General features: G+C 55.0%; 1 protein-coding gene across 1 annotated transcript in view; it reads left to right on the top strand.

Moving 5' to 3' along the window:
• The window catches only part of TNNT3 (troponin T3, fast skeletal type), a 29,674-nt gene that overhangs the window by 14,975 nt on the left and 3,359 nt on the right, over nucleotides 1-11,340 (top strand). Inside the window, exons 5-10 of the mRNA XM_069108619.1 lie at nucleotides 3,408-3,453; nucleotides 4,516-4,632; nucleotides 4,717-4,794; nucleotides 5,671-5,784; nucleotides 5,887-5,996; nucleotides 6,767-6,857. Of these exons, the coding sequence (XP_068964720.1) occupies nucleotides 3,408-3,453; nucleotides 4,516-4,632; nucleotides 4,717-4,794; nucleotides 5,671-5,784; nucleotides 5,887-5,996; nucleotides 6,767-6,857 (556 nt within the window). The remainder of the gene's footprint in view (nucleotides 1-3,407; nucleotides 3,454-4,515; nucleotides 4,633-4,716; nucleotides 4,795-5,670; nucleotides 5,785-5,886; nucleotides 5,997-6,766; nucleotides 6,858-11,340) is intronic.

Here is an 11,340-nt window from a genome sequence, read left to right as displayed (position 1 = left end):
TTTTTTTTTTTCAGCAAGAATGCTTGAAAGTCCTCTATTCCACTGAATGATCATATTTTCCCCTGAAAGATGATACTCAGTTTTGCTGTGTAGGTGACTCTTGGTTTGAATCCCAGCTCCCTTGACCTCCATAATATCATATTCCAAGCCCTTCAATCCCTCAGTGTAGAAGCTGCCAGATCCTGGGTTATCCTGATTGTGTTTCCACAATATTCAAATTGTTTCTTCCTGGCTGCTTGTAATATTCTCTCCTTAATCTGGGAATTCCAGAACCTGGCTATAATATTCCTAGGAGTTTTCTTTTTGGGATCTTTTTTCAGGAGGTGATTGGTAGATTCTTTCAACCTCTATTTTGCCCTCTGGTTCTAAAACATCAGGGCAGTTTTCCTTGAGAACTTCCTGAAGGATGATTTCTAGGTTCTTACTTTGATCATGGCTTTCAGGTAGTCCAATAATTTTTAAATTATCTCTCCTGGATCTATTTTCCAGGTCAGTGGTTTTTCCCATGAGATATTTCACATTGCCTTCTATTCTTTCATTTGTTTGGATCTTAACAGCATCTTGATTTCTCATAAAATCATTAGCTTCCATTTGCTCCAATCTAATCCTGAAGCAATGATTCTCCTCATTGAGCTTTTGAAATTCTTTTTCCATCTGGCAAATTCAGCTTTTTAAGGCATTTTTCTCCTCATTGGCTTTTTGAGCCTCTTTTGCCATTTGAGTTAGTCTGTTTTTTAAGGTGTAATTTTCTTCAGTCAGGCTGTTGACTCTTATTTTGTAATTTTCTTGCATCGTTCTCATTTCTCTTCCCAATTTTTCCTCCACTTCTCTTATCTGCTTCTTAAGGTCCTCTATGGCCTGTAACCAGCTCATATTTTCCTTTGAAGCTTTTGGTGCAGGAGTTCTGACTTCACTGTCTTCTTCCTGTTCCATGCTTTGCTCCTTTTTGTCCCCAAAATAGGAGTGTAATGTTGGAATCTTCTGTCTGTTTTGTTTACTTTGCCTGGTCATGTCACCCCCTCAGTCACTTGACCCCTGGGCTTTTTGCCACAGTAGGACTCTGCCACCAGACAGGGAAGCTTTCATCCCAAACACTGGGGTTTTCTCAGCTGCCGGAGGTATTAGATGGGTGCCCTCTCTGAGGTCTCCACACGCTCTGGCAAGCTGGACACACACCCCAGGATCTCCACCCTTGACTGCAATCCAGATCCAAGCAGGTTAAAGCAAGAGCGATTACCCCTCAGACTGGTGCTTGGTTTCCCTACACTCTGCAGGCCAGGAGCTGAAGCTTCCACGTGGCACTGGCTGGCTGTGCCGGGGTCTCAGCAGCTTCTCACCCCTGGGGGCAAAAGCCACGCACTCCCACTTACTGGTCCCAAAGTCCAGACTGCACTGGCCTCTCACTTTGTCCTTCACATCTGTGTGTTGACAAATCTGGAAGCAGCCACAGTGGCTGCTGATCTGGAGTCCCTCTGGCTGGTGGCTGGTCAGGCCCGCCCTGGGGCTAAAGCGTAGGTGTGGGGCTGGGCTCGGCAGCTGTGCTGGATTCCTGCCGGCCTGCCGGGCTGTCCTCAGCAGGAGGTTAGCTTCTCTGTGTCATTTTGTGGGTTCTGCAGCTCCAAAGTTTGTTTAGAGTCCCCTTTTTACATGGATTGGGGAAGGTGGAAGCTGGAGCCCAGTGGAGTCCTGCTTCTACTCTGCCATCTTGACTCTGCCCCTGAGGGCAAGGATTTGAGAGACTAAGGGATTCTGTAGAAGACTGGATGGGAGGGGAGGGTCACAGGTGTGTGTAGAAGGGATGGCCTTGGCCCAGGAGCCAAGAGGAAAGGAAGGATGAGAGTAAGTTAATGACTGACAAGGGGTTCTGAGAGGAGGAGGAGGGGCAGAGAAGAGGGGGTAGGGTGGGAGTGGGGGTCTTGTAGAAATCAGCTCTGTGGGGGAAGTAAAGGCATTGCCTTAACAGCAGTGGGCCAGTCAGTAAGCCTCTACTGTGTGCCAGCACTGTGCTAAGCTCCAGAGACACTGAGAGGCCAAATGCTTCTGGCCCTGCCCTCAGGAGCTCCCAGTCTAATGAGAGAGACTGTGTGTGAAGGAAGGGACAAACCAGATGTAGACTGGATAAGTGGGAGGGCAGACCGGGACCTAGACCGTGGGACTGCAGGAGGCCCAGGAGGGCAGGTATAGGTTTAGAGGAACCTCGGCGCCGGCATGATCTGGGCTGGGGCTTGGCGATGGGACAAGGGCTCCAACATTGTGAAACTGGGCTGGCTGGGGCATTGGGACCAAGGAGGGAGGAAGGGAAACCTGAGCAGAGGGGACAGCCTGGGAGGGAGAGAGCTTCGGGAACAGCCACATGGAGTGGAGGAAGGATCAGGCAGGCACAGGGTGACAGGGTTTTGTGGGCAGCTGGAGGAATTTCAGAACTCCTGGCCATGGATAGAGGACATGTGAGGGTGGTGTTGGCAGCTGTGGTCAGGATGAAGGATGTCAGTATCTCCCTGGCTGCGGCTGTGGGGATCACACCCCATTGGGGCCTGAGGCTCAGTCTTGACCTCCTGGCACATGCAGGAGTCTAGTAAGCAGCAGATATTCCTTCCCTCTACCCCCCCAGGGGACTGAGGATGAGAAAGTCCAGCCCCCCTGAGGATCAGAGGAAGAAAGTTTGGCCTGGGGGAGAGAAGTCCAGGGAGGGACTGGTGGGCGGGGCTGGCTTGAAGGCTTTCTGGAAGCTTTTGAAAAGCAGGCACAGCCCCCTCAGGGTCTGGGAGCAAGGATGGGAAGGCAGAAAGAGGTCAGAAAAAGCTTCCTAATTATGAGAGTTGTCTCTGGGGACCAAATGCCCAAAGTTCTGGGCTGGCAGTCTTTGAGCCTAGTCAGGGATTCCTGCCTGCTTACTTACTTACGGATTGGATGGGAGGCTGTTCAGGTCCCTTCCCAGTCTGGGACTCTTTGATTTCACAGCTGGGGAAACTGGGCTCAGAGAGAGAGAGAAGTGGACTGACCAGCAGTGTGGTATGGATGTGGACAGCCTTGACCTTACCCTGACTGCACCCATTTCGTCTAATGAGGGGCGGAGATGGGCAGTGCCTCCCAGCTCTGATGCCCTCTACGTCTGAAGACCCCTCCCAGGACTGATGTTTTAGGGTCTGCGTTCTAAGCCCCTCACTCCTTCCCCCAAGCACTGACATTCTAAAGTTCTGTCATTCTCAGTGAGAGTTTGGGATGAGCCTGGGCTGCTGCTGTCTCTTGTGCCCTCTGCTGGACATGGTCAGAGGTGCAGAAGGAGTCAATTAGAGGGGGTGGGAGCTTGGACCCTCCTTGTGCAAGTGGGGAAACGAGGTTCTGGAAGAAACGGGCTGAGGCTTCAAAGACAATGGACGCCATCCTCTCTCTTCCCCTCCTCACAGGCTCACGGCCCCTAAGATCCCAGAAGGAGAGAAGGTCGATTTTGATGTAAGTTTTCCTGGCTTTGGGTCAGTGCCTGCCTGGCCCTTTTGCCCTCCCAGCTCCCTGAAATCCCAGCTGTATTTCTCCGGGCCCAGGGGCAGAATCTCCACTGGGTTTGGGTTTTGGTTTTGGTTTCAAGCTATTTCTTCATACCCAGCCTGGAATGGTAGCTTCCATTATGAAATCTGAAATTTTCTTCCTTCTCTCCCTTTTCACCACCATCTTCTCATCCTTCCTTTGGCTTTCATATTTCTATCCTTCGCCTCTCTCTGTCCCTGTTAGTTTATTCCCTTCAGGTCCCCATTCTTCTTTCCTCCTTTCCCCTCCCTCCCTCCCTCTCTTCCTTCCTTCTTTTTGTCCTTCTTTCCTTCCCTTGTTCCTCCCTCCCTCCTTTCCTTCCTTCCTCCTTTCATCCCTTCCTTCCTATCCTCCTTTCTTTTTTCTTCCATCTTTTGCTCCTTCTTAGTCCTAACCCCTCAGTAACTCATCCTCTTACAGCAAAAAGAATCCTGCAGTGCTAAACGCTGTTCCTGGGGGTAGGGGATGGGGGTGCGTGTGTCGCAGAAAGTCCCAGGCTCTCTGATCACTGGTACTGGCTCTAATGGGGAGAGGGCATTTCTGGGCACAGAGACAGGGAGATTAGATGGGACAAAGACTAATCTGGAGAAAAGAATCTCAGACTGCAAATTCTGTGGAGATGGCCCCAGCCTGAGAAGGGCGGTCCTGCCAGAAAGCCGCTCAGAGCCCTTGGGGGACAGCTGGAGCTCCTGGACCAGGTGCCCTGCCCTGGGGAGGACAGATGTGATGATCTCTGCTGGGTGCCTGGGGCGGCCATGGGTAATGCCAGGCCTACAGAGGCAAAGCCAGCCTAGCCCAGGCCCTGCTTGCAGAGTTTACCTTCTCTTGAGAGGGAGTGGACCTCTAGCTATCCTCCGGGGAGGGAGCTGCCCTCTGCGGGGGGGACCCTGGCCTTAGCTGTCCTGCTGGAAGTGCAAGCCTTTAAAAGGGGGTGGGCAGGCAGGTGAGGGGCGTCTTCCTGACCTCTGACCTCTCCTTGTGGCTCCCCAGGACATTCAGAAGAAGAGACAGAATAAAGACCTCATAGAGCTTCAAGCCCTAATAGACAGTCACTTTGAAGCCCGGAAGAAGGAGGAGGAGGAGCTGATTGCCCTCAAGGAGAGAATCGTGAGTCTGGGTTCCGGGAGGGGCAGTGAGGAGGACTGGGGCTGCGGCTGGGGCATCCTGCCCATCTGTCTGTGCTCCTAACAGGAGAAGCGCAGAGCCGAGAGGGCGGATCAGCAGAGAATCCGGGCTGAGAAGGAGCGAGAGCGGCAGAACAGGCTGGCCGTGAGTCCCTGTGCTGGGCCTGGGCTGCCCTGGCCCAGCCCTGGCCTCCTTCCATCTCACCCCGCTGTCCCTCCATATGGTCCCTAGGTGAGGCACTGAGCCCCAGGGCTTACAGTCCTCCCCAGGACCCATATGAGCCCCGTGGTGGCTGCTAGCTCCACAGCGCATGTGTTAACGTGGCATAACCCATCCCAGGTTGCTGCTGACCACGGTTCCTATGTCTGCGGAGCTTGCCGGTGCCACTGCCCCCCACAGTACCCAGAGGTTTCCTCGCTTCTGGAACTGGTTGCTGGCTGGGCTGTGGTCGTGGGGTGAGACCTTTGTGCCAACACAGCTACCCCCAGGCGAGGCAGACTGTCCTAGGGAGGCACAGCTTTCACAGACAACACCCCTGACACTCCTCCAGCTCTGAGGGAGCCCCTGGGGTCTCTGTGGCCTCCCCTCCCCACCCCACCTGACCTGCCCTCTTCTTGTACTAATTTGTATCATTGCTTCACCAATCCTCAACAACCCATGAAACTCTGGAGTGGTCAGACGTGTGTGGGACTGTGGAGCAGGGCAGCATTCTAGCAGGGAAAGAGCAGAGGGATCCTACAATGGGAAAGCCCTTTAGAGGTCACCTCCTTCGACCTCATCATTTGACAGAAGAGGAAACTGAAGCCCAGAGGTGGAGAAGAGTCTTGGCCTGAGGCCATGCAGGCAGTGAGAGGCAGGGCAAGAATTTGCCTCCAGGCTCTCTAAGTCTGGAATGGGTGCGGGTTCTTGGCACAGGAGGCTGGCAGATGTGCCAAGGTTCTGTCCCAGCGGAGTTTGGCCGGCTGCTGTCCAGGGTCCTGATCCAGGGGTCCCAACCCTGCGTTCTGAACTTCCCTGTAGGAGGAGAAGGCCAGGCGAGAGGAAGAAGATGCCAAGCGAAGGGCTGAGGATGACCTGAAGAAGAAGAAGGCTCTCTCATCCATGGGGGCCAACTATAGCAGCTACTTAGCCAAGGCAAGTGAGCTCTCAGGCCAGCGGGAGCCCTGGGAGGGGGCTCCTGGGAGGGGCCTCCCGGGAAGCTGCCCCCAGTGGCCAGACTCCCCCTTCCCTCCCCAGGCTGACCAGAAGAGAGGCAAGAAACAGACTGCCCGAGAGATGAAGAAGAAGGTCCTGGCTGAGAGACGCAAGCCACTCAACATTGATCACCTGGGTGACGACAAGCTGAGGTGTGTGTGCGTGTGTGCACATGTGCGCGTGTGCACATGGGGGCCCTCACATCCAGAGCTGCCAGAGAACAGCACCAGAGAGGTCGATGGCATTTAGAACCAGAAGGATCATCTAGCCCAAGCTTCCCATTTTATAGATAAGTAAACAGAGGCCCAAGGAGGACAAGGGTCTTGACTACATTCACACAGTCAATCAATAGCAGAGCTGGGATGCAAACACTAGTCACCTGGCCATAGCCCTTTCAACCATCCAGTGCTGCCTGCCTTATGGCCCTAACCATCGCTGGGGTCTGGAAGCCACCATCCATGGTGGCTGGGTCTGGGAAGTAGGGGAAGAAGGGAAGAGAAGATGTTCTTGCCAGGGGCAGCTACTTGAGCAAAGCCGTGGGAGTAGGAGTGAGTCTGGGCGGTTCAGGCACAGAGAGGGTCCAGCTGCAGGGGGCCTGGAGAGGACAGGTCTGTTCAGCCTGTGGGAGGGGCCTTGAACCCCAGACAGAGGGGACCAGGCAGGGCTAGACTTGCTGAGTGTGCACTGACCTAAGCACCATGACCATCTGCCATCTTGTGTATCTATGACTGGTCAGAGGCCAGGCTTGTTGTGCCCCCTTCGCCCCTTCCCTCGATCCTGGAGGCTTCTCTCCCCACTCCCTCCAATGAGGTAGAGGAGAGTCAGACTCAGGCCTGGCCCAAGTTGGGCCGGGGCTCTGCCATACCGCTCCACTGTGGCTCAGCTGCCCCTGAGGCTTTGTGTCTGCGTGTCTACTTCCCAGGGACAAGGCCAAGGAGCTGTGGGATACACTCTACCAGCTGGAGACTGACAAGTTTGACTTTGGGGAGAAACTAAAGAGGCAGAAGTATGAGGTGAGTGACTGTGCCAGCCTCTGGGCAGCCCCCATGGGCTCTGAGTCAGGCCTGGCCTTGGCTATTACCCAATGGCTGTGGGCAGCCTACTGGGGTTGCTGAAGGGAGGCCAGTGCCCAGCTTGGCCAGTCTCCTCTGCCGGGTTCTGCTGATTTCCAGGCCTTTCCCTTGGCCACTGAAATGTGGCTCTCCAGGCATGACCTGTGTTGTGCCTTCTGTACAGGCCCATTCCCTTGGACAGAGGAATCCCTTTTTATCTCCTTCCAGGAGGCCGTAATTGCCTGCCTTCACAGAATCCCAAAGTTGAAAGGGACTGTGGAGGTCACAAAACCTGCCCTCCCAACCCAAGAGACCTTGCCAGGGACCTAGCCAGGGTGAAACAGCCAGTAACAAAGGCCTCCCTCCCAATTCGGCTCATCTGGTCTTGCGTGGTTCCATCAGTAGAAGGCTCTCTCTGGTATCCAGCTGAAGTCTGCCCATGTCCCCCCATGCCCCCACTCTAGGGCCCCACCAAACATAACTAATCCCTCACCCACGTCACAGCCCTTCAAATATTTGGCTATCACAGGGCTGAACCCCTCCTGGCCAAGGTCTTCTCTCTTCTAGTGCAAACACTCCCGGCTCCTTTGAAAGACCCTTCTGGAACTGTTCCCAAGCCCTGGCCCCCTCAGCCCCTGCCTTTGGAACTTGTCCAGCTGCTACCCAAGTGAGCCCAGGCCTCCAACATAGATGGGCAGCCTCTGTGGGGAGCCTGCAGGGGGCATCTGCTTCTCTTCTCCTAACTAGCTACCAAGCCACTCACCTGGCACCAGTGCTGTTTTGTGCCCATCTTTGGCACTCGAGGGCCTGGATTATTTAAAGTTGGCCTCAGGCAGTGTGGGAAGCTGCAGGCCAAGATACTCTGAGCTAAGCTCTCTAGGAAGACCCGGTTCACATGCATCCAACCCCCTCCCCCCTAAAAGGCTGGGACATCCCCAGGCTGGCTTGTGTTTTCCCCTCCATGGGAGCCATAGCTCAGGCACCAAGGCCTCACCATGGCCAGGGGTGGCTAAGCTCAGGTTCAGTCTCCCCCTTGTCCTGCTCAGAGATCATCTAGGTTAAGATGCACACTGACTCTGAGAACATGGGAAGGGACCCAGGAGGGCCTGGCTCAAGGCTTCTTCTTGCTAAGGGCCATGCTTGAGGACCTCCCTGCGTCCAGGAGCAGTCCATTCCATGGTCAGACAGGCAGGAGCTGAGCTGGAAGTGGGCTCCTCAGAGCTCTCCCCACCTCTCCCCATTCCTGGCTCTAGCCTCTGGGGCCACCTAGAACAATGTGGCCTTCCTGCTCTTACACTTGTGGGGCCCCATGAAGCTGACAACTCAAGACTTGGAAAGAAAGCTAGTCTGAGCTAGTGAAATGGCTGGATTCTAGGTCAAAAGAAAGGCAGAAATCCCCTCCAGGGCCTTGTTTAGATCCCTAGATAAGAATCAGTTGCCCTCAGCACATTTCCGGCAAACGATCCTGGTAAACAGAAGGTTAACCATTGCCCACTGGCCTGACAGACTTATTTGCAATGTTCATTTGCTCTGCAAACCCTTCCAGCTTTGAGATGGGCCAAAGGCCCTTAGCCTCATCGTTCTGACTTTGGCAGAAGTAGGGCAGAAGTTCCTGTGGGCCTGCCCTGGGCGCCACCCTTTCCTCTGGAATTGCCTTTGTGCTTTGAGCCTTCTTCCTCAAAACCTCATCACATTGAGAATCTCCTCTGAAATTCCACTGGGGGGGGGGGAGCCTCTCTGCAGAGGCAGACCCCCAACCCTGTCCAGTTCAGGAGGAAGCCCCCAGAGTGCCATCTGGCCAAAGCTTCACGTGCCCGTGCTGGAGTTGGTGATGAGCCCCTCTGTGCTGAGCTCGGCTGGGCCACTGCCAGCCAGTATGCCACCTGCGCCAGCTTGGTAGGACCTGCTGATACCTGTGCCCAGGACCCACAAACCCTCTCTGCCATCCAAGGAGGAGAGTGCAGCTCTCACCTGCCAAGTCAGTGTCAGGACAGCTGCAAGAGCCCCTAGAAGTTCTGGGTCGTGCAGAGCCCACCCCAGGAGCCCCTCCTGACATAACCCTCTCCATCTTCCTAGATCATGACTGTACGTGCCAGGGTGGAGATGTTGGCCAAGTTGTAAGTACCAAGGGTCTGCCATGAGCTAGGCCTCTGGCCATTTCATGCATGGTGAGATTCTGGGTCCTTGCGGACACTGCCGGGCACAAGACAGGTGAAGAGAGAGACTGGAGGCAAGACTGAGGATGCCATGGGCCTCCCTCCTCCTCACCCTTCACCCTTCTCCCAGTTTGGTATTCCCTGGCACCCCTAAATCCTGGCAGAGCTGGGACAGAGTTGCCAAATGCAAGTCCTACACCAAAATTGTATTGGGCAAGGGACTGTGTCCAGCCCAGGAGACTCCCAGCCACCTGGCCTTGCCAGAGGGCAGAGGAGAGGGGATCAGGACAGTGAGAGAGGACAGGGAGAGGGAAGGGAAGGCAAGTGTCCAAACCAGGCTGTAGGACTGATTTAGCAGCCCTGGCCTAACCCTCCTGCCACGGCCAGAGCCCAATGCTCCTGGCCCCTCATGCCAGTTGGGAAGAGGTAAGTGTCATGTTCCTGGAATGGCCACGTGCTAGGTGCAGGAGCAAGGTGACTCAATGTTTGCTGAAGCTGGAGTTGACTTGGACCCACCCCCCCCAGGGCGCCGTCTCCATCCTGGCCCCTCTGCCACTGCCCATCCTATGGCTGCTGTGTGTCTCTCAGCCACAGCTTTGCCGGCCAGTTCTCCCAGGACAGGCAGGAGCAGCTTGGTGGGGAGAACAGGCCCTTTCGTCTCCCTCAGTCTTGACTTGTCTGCCTGCCCCTCTGATCCACTGTGCCCCCAGAATGATGCCCTGGGCTGTTCCCATTGGCATTTCCCCTCCCTCTGCCCCATGCTGATGGATCTACAGGGAGAGCAAGGGATGTTGGTTCCAATGCAGGCAGGCAGCACCTGCCTTCCCAAAGACTCTTGGTCATCTTCTGCTGAAGCCAACTGGATTTCATTCCATTCAGTAAAGCTCCCCTTCTTTTCCTTTCCTTTAGAAGGCTGAGGGGCCAGAGGTAGTGACTGCAGAGTGAGTGCCCCAACCCCACTGTGCTACAGGGAGGAAGGCATCTTCTCAGCCCCCTCAGCTTGCCCCAGCTGAGCTCTGCCTCTTACAAAATGAGCTCCCTGCTGGTTCTGAAATTCTATGGAAGGGGAAGGCATTACCCACTCAGGCAGAAAAGAGCCTCTCGTCAGCCAATAGTTGCCCTTCAGGTTCAGGGTGTAGGAGTCCAATCCAAGCATTCAGGGAAAGAGCCCTGGGATTCACCACCACTGGTCTGCTCTGGTGGTGGATAGGAGAATCCTGAGTGGGCCTAAGTACAAGTGACCTGGAAAGGTAGCAGAAGCCCCCTCATGTCACTGACTTTCCTGGAGGGAAAGTTCACTTCCCAGCCTGGCACAGCTGGCGTTGGCCCCAGCTGGCTTCCAACACTAGCTAGGAGATGGGGGAAGGTTTCTAAGCTGGTCTCTGTTCACCTTCCCTCCATCAGTCCTTTCTTGACTAAATTAATCCTCCTTAAGTATGTGGAGCCTCCTGGGGCCACCGTCTGGGATCACCTTCTGGGGCCACTGTCTGGGGCCACCATCTGGGGCCACTGTCTGAGGCCACAGTGGAATTGCCATCCCTGGGAGGGGAGGTGGCAGGACAGGAGAGATTTGGAATTGGAAGTGAGAGGACCCTTGCAGATGTCCCTTAGCTCACTCTGTGCTGACCTTTGCCCAAATCCAATTGTGTGGCCAGGTCTGTGATAGCCCTGGAGGGTTCACCACAGTGATATTGGCCTGGGGGCCCCTCTGTCACTGACAGAAACTCTGCCAAGGTTCCTTCCCCAGCCTAGTGGAACTGCCACTGGCCCCCGAGCCACCTCACACCAGCACAAGCTAACGGGCCTTAGAAATCAAGTTTGCTCTGCTCATCTTACAGATTGGGAAATTGTGACCTCGAGAGGAGCTAAGTGGAAACCTGGGAATGGCTCCTTCTCCATGGTGTCCCTCCCTCCCCCTTCCTCCTCCTCTTCCTTGGAGGACATCATGCTGGAGACTTGGGGAGCAATAGAAGCCCTGGGAAAGGCCTCGGTGGCTCGCAACCATGTGGGTTCAGAGGGATTGTTGGAAGATGAGGTCTCCAGGGTCTCTGGCAGTGTCCCTACCCTGAAGAGCCCAGGAGTCCAGCTAGGGTGCTCAGTGGCCCTGGGGATGCCTGCTTGCTGCCTCCCCTTCCCTTCCTCCAGGTTCTCTGGTAGAAGCAGTTGTGCTCAGGTCTGGTTAATGTTGCTCTAAGACTAGTGTGGTGTTGTATGTGACCTCCTTGGCCAGGAGTCAGGGCACCTGGTGCACGCGCCCTCCCCTCTCCCTCCCCCTCTTTCTCCCCCCC

The sequence above is a fragment of the Petaurus breviceps genome, unplaced genomic scaffold (genome assembly GCF_028583685.1).
Source record: "Petaurus breviceps papuanus isolate PSGF00001 unplaced genomic scaffold, PetGlider_PUasm1.0 90410, whole genome shotgun sequence".
Lineage (NCBI taxonomy): Eukaryota > Metazoa > Chordata > Mammalia > Diprotodontia > Petauridae > Petaurus > Petaurus breviceps.
Note: the sequence above shows the minus strand (reverse complement) of the source record. Positions and strands in the feature narration are given on the sequence as shown.